This window comes from Palaemon carinicauda, chromosome 24 (assembly GCF_036898095.1).
Source record: "Palaemon carinicauda isolate YSFRI2023 chromosome 24, ASM3689809v2, whole genome shotgun sequence".
NCBI lineage: Eukaryota > Metazoa > Arthropoda > Malacostraca > Decapoda > Palaemonidae > Palaemon > Palaemon carinicauda.
This window is the reverse complement of record NC_090748.1, coordinates 98,533,754-98,546,787: the sequence shown is the minus strand read 5'-3', so window position 1 is coordinate 98,546,787 and position 13,034 is coordinate 98,533,754. Positions and strand designations below refer to the sequence as shown.

The 13,034-nt window shown below is 45.3% G+C and overlaps 1 protein-coding gene across 1 annotated transcript in view; it reads left to right on the top strand.

The window, feature by feature from the left end:
* Positions 1-13,034, top strand: part of LOC137618236 (R3H domain-containing protein 4-like) — a 66,146-nt gene that overhangs the window by 45,227 nt on the left and 7,885 nt on the right. Inside the window, exons 5-6 of the mRNA XM_068348385.1 lie at positions 4,096-4,220; positions 4,653-4,794. Of these exons, the coding sequence (XP_068204486.1) occupies positions 4,096-4,220; positions 4,653-4,794 (267 nt within the window). The remainder of the gene's footprint in view (positions 1-4,095; positions 4,221-4,652; positions 4,795-13,034) is intronic.

The window sequence follows — 13,034 nt, the reverse complement described above, 5'->3', positions numbered from 1 at the left end:
TCTCACTCTCTCTTCTCTCTCTCCTCTCTTTTTCTAAAATCTCTCTCTCTCTCTCTCTCTCTCTCTCTCTCTCTCTCTCTCTCTCTCTCTCTCTCTCTCTCTCTCTCTCTCTCTCTCTCTCTCTCTCATGGCCAGTATTTCCCATTTGGAAAAGTGTGTGAGGGAAGGAAGTTGAGAGTTAATTGGGTAAGAGTAAGGTTATGAGATGTACGAGAAGGGAAGGTGGTGCAAGGTTGAATGTCATGTTGAATGGAGAGTTACTTGAGGTGGTGGATCAGTTTAAGTACTTGGGGTCTGTTGTTGCAGCAAATGGTGGAGTGGAAGCAGATGTACGTCAGAGAGTGAATGAAGGTTGCAAAGTGTTGGGGCCAGTTAAGGGAGTAGTAAAAACTAGAGGGTTGGGCATGAATGTAAAGAGAGTTCTATATGAGAAAGTGATTGTACCAACTGTGATGTATGGATCGGAGTTATGGGGAGTGAAAGTGATGGAGAGACGGAAATTGAATGTGTTTGAGATGAAGTGTCTAAGGAGTATGGCTGGTGTATCTCGAGTAGATAGGGTTAGGAACGAAGTGGTGAGAGTGAGAACGGGTGTAAGAAATGAGTTAGCAGCTAGAGTGGATATGAATGTGTTGAGGTGGTTTGGCCATGTTGAGAGAATGGAAAATGGCTGTCTGCTAAAGAAGGTGATGAATGCAAGAGTTGATGGGAGAAGTACAAGAGGAAGGCCAAGGTTTGGGTGGATGGATGGAGTGAAGGAAGCTCTGGGTGATAGGAGGATAGATGTGAGAGAGGCAAGAGAGCGTGCTAGAAATAGGAATGAATGGCGAGCGATTGTGACGCAGTTCCGGTAGGCCCTGCGGCTTCATCCGATGCCTTAGATGACCGCGGAGGTAGCAGCAGTAGGGGATTCAGCATTATGAAGCTTCATCTGTGGTGGATAATAGGGGGAGGGTGGGCTGTGGCACCCTAGCAGTACCAGCTGAACTCAGTTGAGTCTCTTGTTAGGCTGGGAGGAACGTAGAGAGTAGAGGTCCCCTTTTTTGTTTTTGTTTCATTTGTTGATGTCGGCTACCCCCAAAATTGGGGAAGTGCCTTGGTATATGTATGTATGTATTTCCCATTTTCATATTTGAAGAACAAGGAATTGTACATTTTGAATCTGAATTGAAATTTTGTTCTTACAGAATACAGTACAATATTTGTCTTCTGTGCAATTTGTATCAGGGTTTCCTGAAGAGGATTATGGAGAAAAAAATTAAATGTCCCATTTTTGTTGTGGACCACCGCCAAAATATTTTCACAGACCACCAGTGATTCACGGTCCTAGCAGGAGCAAAATGGTGAGTATTGTACGTCCAACAAACAGGGAGCGAAACATTCTTGTTTCCCTAGTCCCGGTCATACTGACATGGTCATTTGCCAGACTGCATTGAGAACAATGTTACATTTGGTTAACACTTCGATGGGTAACCACCTAGAGACATAGTTGCTGCGGCCCTTACGCTTCAGTGAAATAATTGTTAAGTCACAGGGTAACTGGGACAATTTTTTCCAGCGATATGCAGGTATAAAAACATTTCCTAAGTACAGAGGCCCTGTTATGAATCGAGACATTCTTGAATGCCAAGGTCGGTCTTCGTCACAGAATACTCGCATGCTTTCTACTTAGAGCAGGTAACCTCACTTGATCGCCCTGCATAAGCTTGCAATCCTCGAGGTGCCACTTCATATACTGTACATGGTCTCATTCCCATAGGGAAGAAGTTCTGGCACTTCTTACTACTTCTGGAACTAAACACATGTATGGGAGGTGGGGTAGAAGTGTGATGTTCTTTTCTCCACCATCCCAGATTGCAAGAGGGGGATCAAGGCGACTGCATCCATCTTCCCCATCACCTCACTTGTTCATGTATCTTCCTTCTCGGCTGTTGCTGGGCCTTCAGATGTGCTGCCTCGAAGAGGGGCAGTGTTAGAAATCGTGACCCCCTCCCTCCCTCTGTGATTGGCATCGCAAAAGGGATGCTTCTCAGGTTGGAGCTTTTCTGCAATGGAAATGGATTGCTGTTCTCCTTGTATATCTTCATTAACGGAAGCTCCACCAGTCTTCGGTGGTAGAAAGCTGTCACTAGGCCTTTAGCTAGGTCTCAGACTGAAGAGCTCGGACCTTTCCCCTTCAGAAGAATAGCCAAGGCTTGGGAGGAGCTTTGAACAGCCTTCCTCCTGTAGGAACTTAAACCTCTTTTAGGATGTCACTCGAATACTCAGGTCTACCAAGTGGACTCAGCATGAGCCCTGGAGATGGACATCAGATAGGGGTCTGACCTTCAAGATTACTCGGATTGCCTTGGTAATGTGTATAGACGTATCACATAGTCAAACGTTGGAAGGTCTTCCTCTCATTTGATCCGTAGTTCATGTCCAAGATAGAGAATCTAGCTCTTCAAAACTCCAGGTTCAAGTCCTCCTCTATTTCTTCTTTACAAGAAGCATCAAGCGGTGATCAGGAGGACTCTCCTCTACTTAGTGTACACAGAACATTACTTAAAGAACTCATGGCTCCAGCGAGGCACCAGAGACTTTCCCAGTGCCAAAATGGTAAAAAAGAAATTCAAGAACACAGTTTCTTCTGGTTTGTGCATGATCAGATGTTCTGATCCAACAACAGGTTGGAATGATGATCCTGGTTCGAGCACACGAAGCCTGAGATGTCGGACCTGTTTTAACCTTAGAGAAGAACCTGTCAGTGACGCAAGTCCTGAAGGCAGGATTCTGAAATGACAGATGACTTTTGCTGCCCACTACCTACGTGAGTTTATCTATAGATCCCTAGATAATCTTATCCTTGGTCCTGCATTAGCTAATAAGAGTTATGTTGAGAACCTAGCTCTGTCACGGGACAAGAAGCATCTTGTCGGTGAAAGTGAACGACTCATGTCTAGGAGAGGGAAGAATGTCTGGGCTTCTCCTCGTGTCTCTTTCCTTCGGTTGGATTTCAGCTTTCGTTTATATGTGATGGACGGGATTTTGGATGTAAGCCTCATGACCTAAGTAAATTTTCTTTACAGACAAATTTGTATTGAAGTACTGTATACCCTACCCGCCTAAACGAGGGGAAGGACATTCATAATGCTCTAGGTTCTTCCTTAACAACTTACTAGTCTGTTGGTAGGAACCTAACTTAACACCTGCAACATCTTCATGCCCAGGTTGTTAAGAAGTTGACTTGGGGGCCATGGTATCTTGTCAAAATGCCTTTGTATACAGTAGAGAAAACTCCGGGCAATCAACAGAAGAAGAAGAGGTTGACAATATTCATCACCTTTCCTACTCTACAAAACCAAAGTGTTTTGACATTCCAGGGTTGATAAACTAGCCAATTTGGTTTTTGGGACTTCCTCCTCCTCAGGATAAGTTTCTTATAGGATGATGTTATGTATTCTTATAGGAAAATAATAACAAATTTTGAAAGTAGTTTATATTTTTCCTAACTTCACAAACCTAAGACCTTTAAGGTACACTACCCACCCCCAACCACCCTGAAAGAAATAGGTCAAAGGTCAAAATGAGGGCTACTCTATTTGGTGAGTAGGTGGGGTCCATGCTAACCCATCGGTAACTATAGTTACCATATTAAAGGTTTAAATGGCCGATTCGGCTTCATTAAGTCCTACTCCTATTAAATTACTCAGGTTTGTATCGTTAGGAAAAATACAAATTACTGTTTTTATATTGTTACACATATCACAAGGCAAAAGGAGGAACCAGTTGGAGAAAAAATGTTTGTATTTCTAAGCCAAAATGGACATAGTTAAGTAGTAATAGATAATGATTATCTATATTTATGGGGTGATGTGTGTAGAACATCATTTAGATGTAATCGCAGTACAGCAAAAGTTATTAATTTGTATTAGTGTTTCATTAAATCTTTCTCATACACCGGCACTTTACTGTATTTGGTACAGTACTTGTAGACATCATTAACAACTGATTTTTTAAGCCAGCCTTTGGTAACTTCAAGTAGCGAGCACTGGGAACCTACCCATCAAGAAAAATTAAAGTTTAGCTTCTTCTCACTGTTCTTATTTCTTGCAGGTTTTGTAATGGTACCAGTTTTAAATGATTGCAGAGAAGTTCACCCAGCTTACACCCCAGAACAGCACTTCAATTTTATAAACCCTCAACTTCGTTCTGCCTTCAAGAAAAAACATCTGTCTTTGGTTAGTTTTAGAGGAAAACTGCTACTTAGAATTAAGTGGTAATATTATTACCATCTATTAAATGATTTTTTGACACAGTACTAACTTTGTAATTATCTATTTCATTGAAAATAATTGAATACAAAGTAGAGAGGTATGTTACCATTTAGCAATTCTCTCATCCATTGTACAGTAAGTGCCCAGGAAATCAGACCAAAGAAGGAACTACTGTAACCCATCTATTTTGAAATAAAAATAAACTTTAAATGTAAGAATCTTTTGAAAATAGGATCTGCTGATAAAGCAGATAACTCTCTCTCTCTCTGATATTGATAACTAAGTTTGAAGCCATTATCGTCAATATCGTTATCATTGATATCTTTCTTATTGATATGATAATGGTATTGATTATTATTATTATCATTATTTCTCATTATTTGTTTTCCTACACAGGGGATTTTGTCTTATCTTGAAGAAGAAGTTATTGGTGCTTTCACAGGAGATCCGTCTGCAGTGTACATAAGCCCAGAGCTCAGTAGTTATGAAAGGCTCTTACTGCATGGCCTTTGTCAATATAATAGACTAAAATCTAAAAGTAAGTTATACTCTCGATGTGTTTTGATGTATTTTTTTGCTTTATTTACCCAACAAATTCAGCCTCCTAATATCTTACACCCTTAAAGAAAAAGTTCCAAATATTATACACACTACCATGCCTAATAAAACTTTTAAAACCTATCCAAATCAAGTCTAAGAGCAGTTGGTCAAAGTCGATACTATGAAAGTTCCTCAGTAGATGATGAATTGTAGTATGATATGTTCTGAAACGTGGCTCATTTTGTTCATTGCTATAGTTCACCAAGCCATTCTGGGACTTGCATACCATGCCACAAGTAGGACATGTCAGATGTTGATTTCAGTCTGCAGAACCAATTGTCGGGCTTGTCACTGTTCCCATCGTAAGGTGAGAGGTGCATCGTAACCATTGTTAAAACATTGAAACGTGCATCGTAACCCTATTGTTAAAACTCAACAATGTTCTAGACTACATTTGCCTGTAAAATGGGCAATTAAAGAAAGTGGGTAAGGTTCATAGCGTGCTCTAACAAATGTTATACGGTACTTTCATATTGCCGTTTAATATTCCTCCATTCCCACTTCCATGTAGTTGCCCAACATCTGTTAATTTTAACTCCAGTGCAACTACTGCAGTTTCCTCCAGATAAACCTGTGGACTTCATAGCTTCCCAGTCTTAGGGCCCAATGCATAAAGCTCTCCATCCTTAACTTGAATCATCTGTTTCAGTTTTAACCAACTTTGTATTCCTGAGATTCTTTCATTATACAGAAATTTATCAAAGCTGTCCACTCTAAAGTTTGGTTATGACAGGCTATCTCAAAATTGTTTGATTGTTTGTATTTAACCTTGGTTATATGCAGCCTAATCAGAATTCAACTTTGGCTTTAAAAATGCAGCCTAATTAGAATTCAACTTGGGTTGTATGCAGTCTAATCAGCATTTCTTACAAAACTGTCTGATACCTCCGCATTCTGACTTTCAAGATCAGTTTTTGCTTGCCATTATCTCCTCAAACTGTGTCAGTGAGCTCTATGTCTTTGCTGGGGATGTTTCCTATAGTAGTTGTAGTGCTGGATATTTTTTCCTACACTAAATACAAACCCTCATTCTTTACTATAGCATAGGAGATATTCCAGCGCGAGCTGGAAAATACGGCAGAAAATCTTAACAAGGTCGTTAACGACTGGGCCGGTAGTTATCCCCCTGTTGGGGGTGGGGGACTGCCGGCCGTTAGCTACTGAGTACCTCCAATCGAATTCTAGCCGTCGCAGTGGTAACACCGCTGCTCCCGCTTTTGTTTGACTGGCAGACTAGCCCTTCTTTAAGTGTGTTTTTTTCATTAACTTTTTCTTTTTTCTCTTTAATTAGATGTGATGTCCTCTAATTTGAGAAAGGGTCACGGGATTCCTCCGAAATCTTGTGGCACATTTATGTCACCACCGGAGGTGGATCCTCATTCCCTATGCCCTTCATGCAGAGGTCATAGAAGAAATCCAAGAAGGATTCGTTACCTCCAGGTTTGCCGTCGAAAGGTAAGGAGTCTTGGGCCTCTTCTTCTGCCCCTCGATTTCTTCCTTCAGACTCTTCCTTGCCTCCTTTGTCCGGGGGGAAGTCAAGGAAGAGCAGCACCATTGACTTAACACCCATTCCCCCGGGGCAGGCGAATCAAGTCGCCCCCCCCCCCCAGTGGGATAGTTTCGTCCGTCATCGGAAATAATTCTATTACCGCTTCTATTCCAGATAACGTGCGAGCGGTATGGCCTGCCCTTGGTCTTCCTTGTTCTCCTTCGGTGGAGGTGTGGAACCAGTTCCTCGCAGGCACAGTTTTACCTCAGGTCCCTTCAGTTTTGGAACCCTCGAGAGTTCCGGACCTCGCCGATATCCCGTCAGCTCAATCAGCGGCCGCTGAAATGTCAGCAGAGGTAATAACATCAGCTCCTGCGGAGCCTACTTCGCTCCTCGCTTGCATTACGACGAAACGTCGCAAGCGTGATCATCGTGATTCCTCCTCCTCGTCGTATTCGTCCTCCTTAAAGAATAGGAGAGAGAGAGAGAAGAGGAAAAGGAGAGCTCGCTCTCCTTCGCCAAGACGTTCTCGTCGGAGAGAGAGACGACATAGGAAGAGACGTCATCGTTCTCGTTCTTCCTCGCCTTCTATCTCTTCACGAAATGTCTTGCCGATACACGATAAGCGCTCTCGTCACAAACATAAGAGGAATGCTTCCTCGCGCTATCGTTCGGCTTCGCGATCGTCTTCCTCTTGCAGGGAATCATCTAGGCGCTATAAGAAGAGCTCTACGAGACGTTCGCGCTCTTCACGAGAGAGTTCTCTCAAGCGCAATAAGCGCTCCCGTTGGGGCGAGGTTAAATCTGATCGTCCCCAGAGTGCAACCAAGGGAAGAGAACACTCTGAACGCGATTCCTCTCCTTCACATTTCTTTGCGAGGAGCTCAGCTCGCGCTGGGAAGGCGAGAGAGAATACTTCTTCTCGCCGTCGCTTAGTCCTGTATCATCAGAGAGAGAGCGCTCCCGTACGTCAAACTTCCGAGCGCGCAAGTCTCCAGACATATCCGCGCGAGGTCATTCTCCGCGCCCTCGCGTTTCAGACAGAACAGCACCCATTCCCGTACTTTCTAATGAATTACGAAATATGGGCTTCGTGAGAACTTCGGAAGAAGACGCGGGGGTTCAGCCCTTCTCCTCTTCGGCTGAGAACAGAGAACACAGTACTGTTAATTCGGTCGCCTTCGCCTAAACCTTCAACTTCCAGCAGTATCTTTCGCGCGCGGTGCCATCAACTAGCGGTCAGCCTTCCTCTGGATTGTCGGCAATGGAGTATGTTACCTCGCCGTTACCTTCAGACATTCGGGCTTCTACCGCCCTCCCTCACGAGGAATTAGCGCGACCTGAGGATTCCTGGTGGAACTACCATCAAAAGACTTAGAGTCCGCCTATCTGAAGGCTCTAAGAACGATGTGTAATATCTCAGGTCTCGGAGATTTACACCTGTCGCCTCGTCATATCGACGCTCCAGCTTTAGACAGACTATGTCGTCCTCCACCTAACCCTAAGACCAGAATCGAACTTCCCTGGTCTATTCACACTGCAGGCCGTCTGAGGAAGGTCTCGCAGGCGGTCTCGGGGGAAACGAATTCCTTGAAGTCTCAAGGATCCCATAAGATGCTGCAGTTTCCTTTTTTGAGGCAAAGGCGCTTTTACAAGGTCAGAGACGCCAACCCTTCGCCTCTGACACTTAATCCCCTCACAGCAAGGCTTACACCTGGCTGCTCTGCAGAGAGACACTCTTCCCTTCCAGTCTCCTTTACCGCAGCAGAAGCCTCGACAATGGAAGCAGCATCAATGTCTCTTCTAGAGGCACTATCCTGGTTTGACACATGGTCTGGCACAGTGGGTTACCTTGCAAGTCACGAGGACCTTTCAAACCAAAATTCCATGCAGTCTCTGCAGGAAGTCCTGGCTGCTGGTGCCAAGACAATGGACTTTCTAACTGCTACAGCTGCAACGATGTGGGGCAACTGGATTCTCAAAAGGAGGGAATCGGTAGTCTCCAGACTGCATAGGAGCATCGGAAAATCTGAGAAATCTGATTTGAGGAACTCTGATCTCCTACAACCTCTCCCCCTCTCTAGACAAGCAGTCTCCTCCACCTTAGAGACTTGGAGGAAGGAGATGCAGGACACTGCAATGCAAAAGGCTGCTTCCTTTCGTCGAATGCAACAGCAGCCAACTCCACAACCCAAGGCAACAACCGCATCTCCACTGCCAGCCAAGAACCCCAGCCGCCCCGCTTTTACACCCAAACCTCTGGGCAGAGGAAAGTCAGCTCCTCCTAAGGCTAAAGGCAGAGGGAGGAACCCTAGACAGAAATAGGGTCTCGACTCCCCCCTCGCATTGCGTAGGGGGGTGCCTGCAGGGGAGTTGGAGGAGTTGGAAAGCTATGGGGGCCATGCAATGGACCATAAGGGTGCTTCGTTGGGGATACCGCATTCCCTTCATAGACTCTCCTCCTCCTCTAATTCCTCCCCCGATCTCGTCCTCCCAGGTCCCTTGGGATTCCGGGAAACAGCAAGCCCTAGCTCGGGAGATACAGAGCACGCTTCTAAAAGACGCCATTCAAGAGGTCTCCGACTCTTCCCCGGGGTTTTTCAGTCGCCTCTTTCTGGTAGAGAAAGCCTCGGGAGGTTGGAGACCAGTAATAGATCTTTCGACTCTGAACCAGTTCGTGAAGCAGACTCCATTCAAAATGGAGACAGCGGCTTCCGTCACCCAAGCAGTATGCCCAGGAGACTTCATGGCATATGTAGACTTGAGAGATGCTTATTTCCAAGTGCCAATCCATCGCACATTTCGGAAATTCCTATGCTTCCTGGCTCAGGGTCGAATCTTCGAGTTCAAAGTCCTGTGCTTCGGCCTCTCGACCGCCCCATAGGTCTTTACGAAGATCTTCAAACTCGTATCTTCGTGGGTGCAGAAACATGGAATTCGTCTGCTAAGATATCTGGACGATTAGCTACTCCTGGCCTCGTCCAAGGAGCTAGCTCTGGATCATCTGAGAAGACTTCTGAGTCTTTGCAAGGATCTGGGGATCCTTGTAAACGCAGAGAAGTCTTGCTTAACTCCGACCCAAGTCTTGAACTATCTGGGTATGTCCATCAACACCCAGGCAGGGAGAGTGTTTCCGTCGGAAGACAGGCTTCGGAGACTGGATCAGTCCATCACCCATCTCTTGTCTCCACTACCACCTTCAGCCAAGTCGTGGCAGTGTCTTCTGGGGCATCTTGCCTCTCTGGAGAAACTAGTTCCAGGTGGGAGATCGAGAATCAAAGTCTCCAATGGCATCTGAAGACCCATTGGTCTCAAAAGTCAGATTCCCCATTTTTGGCAGTGGAGGTCCCAAGTCTGGTGCTACAAGCTCTTCATTGGTGGTCGACCAGAGAGAACACCCAAAAGGGCATTCCCCTCCAAAACCCGAGTCCGAAGTTAAAACTTTTTTCGGTTGCTACGGGGATGGGGTTCCCACCTAGGCCCCAAATTAGCATCAGGAGTTTGGTCTCCGATAGAGAAGTCTCTCCATATAAACCACCTAGAATTATTAGCTACCTGGAAAGGCCCAAAATTCTTTGTAGAAGATCTACACGGACGAGAGATGATTCTGATGAGCGACAACTCCACAGCCGTCTCGTACATCAACAAACAAAGAGGTACTCTGGCAAGAGACCTCTGTCTGTTAGCAGTCCAGATCTGCCAGTGGGCAGAAAGCCACAACATTTCTCCTTCAGCCAGGTTTATTCCGGGCCGGAGAAACATCGTGGCGTATCAGCTGAGCAGGCATCGCTAAGTGCTGAGTGGAGAATGGTCTTTGGATCCTCGAGTAGCGAAGACAGTAATAGCTTTGTGGGGTTTACCCACAATAGATCTGTTCGCCACCTCTCTGAATGCGAAGCTTCCCCGCTACGGGTCCCCAGTTCCTGACCATCAGGCAGCGATCCAGGACGCCCTCCAACAATCCTGGGACAACCTGGACGCTTATGCCTTCCCTCCCTTTTGCCTGCTCATAAAGGTGATCAACAAAATCAGGATCTCTCAGGACTGCCAGCTAACTCTAATAGCTCCGGCTTGGCCAAGCAGAGAGTGGTACACAGATCTCCTTTCCCTGCTGGTTCAAGTGCCGAGGTTCCTGCCTCCAGAACCCCGTCTGTTGACGCAGCCACACAGTGGTATCCCCCACGGGAGAATCCACTTCCTGAAACTTCACGCCTGGAGGCTGTCCAGTCTCTCCTCAGAAGCAGAGGCTTTTCAGGAAAGGTGGCTGAACACATGTCCAGGCACCTGCGCCAATCTTCCACAAACCTCTACCAAGCAAAATGGAGAGCGTTTGCAGCTTGGTGTAGAAGGCGAGGCGTGTCTCCACTCGATCTCTCTCTTCCTTTAGTGGCAGACTTCCTAGTTTACCTCAGGGAGGAGAAACTCCTTTCAGTCTCGGCAATTAAGGGCTATCATTCAGCCTTAAGCCTCATCTGCAGACTGAGAGGAGTTGACCTTTCCACCTCAGAAAGATATCACCTTGTTGATTTGAGGTTTTGAGAGATCTTGCCCCCCCCCCCCCCCCCATAAATATGAGCCCTTAAATAAGGCATCCGATTCCTTCCTCACCCTTAAGACCGTCTTCATAGTAGCTCTGGCCTCGGCAAAAAGGGTTAGTGAACTTCACGGTCTATCCTACGAAGTCACCCATACTAGAGGATGGGGGGGAAGTCTCTCTCAACTTCGTGCCACGTTTTGTAGCCAAAACCCAGAATCCTTCATCTGCCGATGAGAGGTTTAGAGAATTTCAATTTTCCAGCCTCATTAGGGCAACTCAGGATACTGACCAATTGCTACTGTGCCCGGTCAGGGCGCTGAGGAAATACCTGAAGCGCACCAGACCTTTCAGACCACGCCTCCGTCATCTCTTCCTCAGTACCAACAAGGTTAAGAAGAGAATCTCTCGCAACACCATCTCTTTCTGGCTCAAGAAAGTTATTGCGAGAGCCATTCACGGAGACCCTGAGGCAGCTCAACCCAAAGCCCATCAAGTTGGGGGAGTAGCTGCCTCGCTGGCGTTTAAGAAGAATTTCTCGGTCTCCCAAGTCTTAAGAGCTGGAGTCTGGAAGCGCCAGTCTACATTCACTACTCACTATTTATCAGATGTGACACAGGTCTCTAAACACCTTTTCTAAAGGACCTATTGTGGCAGGTCTGCAGGTGCTGTAACTACCTTTACGCCCTTTCAGGGGACAGTAGCCTTTGATCGAGGATTTTGAGTTACACTAGGTTTTAGAAGAACATCCATCTATCCACTGCTCTTTCTTCTTCCTCCCATCCGGGTAGCCTAGTCTGTGAACAGTTTCGGATGGACTCATCAATGGAAATAAGGTATGAAACTCATCTGACTCCTATCACAGGGTATAAGTTATACTCCTAGTCACGAGGGTTCCCCTTTTCAAGGTCAGGGGAACCCTTTGTATGAAAGGGTCCTGGTATTACTCCCGACCCTCTTCATGCTGAAACTTTGGTTTCTAAGTATTTACAAACCTTCAGTCATGCTAGATTTGGGGATCTACAACGAAAGTTAATGGGAGATTGTTCATTAATAGAGTCTAGTCTGAGGACCATCTTCTCTAGGTATAGAGAACCCTTCGTCCACCCTGACATCAAGACTAAATCTCCTATAGTAAAGAATGAGGGTTTGTATTTAGTGTAGGAACAAATGACAAACTTATAACAGAGTTTGTATTTTTCCTAACATACAAACCTGGATTCTTTACTCAAATCTTCTCTCCGTCACCGCCCCCTAATATAGTCCTAGCTAGAATCCGATTGAAGGTACTCAGTAGCTACTGGCCGGCAGTCCCCCACCCCCAACAGGGGGATAACTACCAGCCCGGTCGTTAACGACCTTGTTAAGGTTTTCTGCTGTATTTTCCAGCTGGCACTAGAATATCTCCTATGCTATAGTAAAGAATTCGGGTTGTATGTTAGGAAAAATACAAACTCTGTTATAAGTTTGTCATTTTTATATGATTCAAACCGTGAGAAAGCATGACTTGACCGGGGATTACTTAACTTTTCTTGCTTTGCCATCTTTGCCTGTAAGGACCTTTAATCTTATTTTCAGCATATCCATTAGTTTTCATTGTTAGCTCTGCTTCATATTGGCAATCAGGGTTTTAGGTATGTCATGGCAAGTACTGTATAGACTTTCAAAAGAGCAAGGTGTTACTTATTTCTCAGATATTGCTCAACATCATACCTTGAATTGTTTCCCCACCAATCACCTTATGGCAAGGGTTTTTGAAAACCTAACCCCCATGAAAGTTGTCTTTTATATCACTCATGCATCAAAGCAGTCATCTTCTGCATAATGTGATAGGGAATATCGACACTTTTACAACGCCCAATTGACTTTTGGTGGCTGATGTGATAAAAAATGTGCGAGACGATGCACAGTGAATCCTACCAGGTGATGCCTAATCGAGTGTAGACATTTTTTTCCTTGGTCAGTTCCACATGACATTATAACCTTCACCTTATGCAGAACAAATTAGACCCTAAGTTCCCATAACTCATACTCCACAACTAAGTAACTTCTACTCTCGGCTTAACTTCCTCTTGCCAAACTATTGGGTTGGCTGTTAGAGGACTAGTGTTGTCTAGCAGAATTCTAATTGTAAATAGCTTTTTAAATTACCACA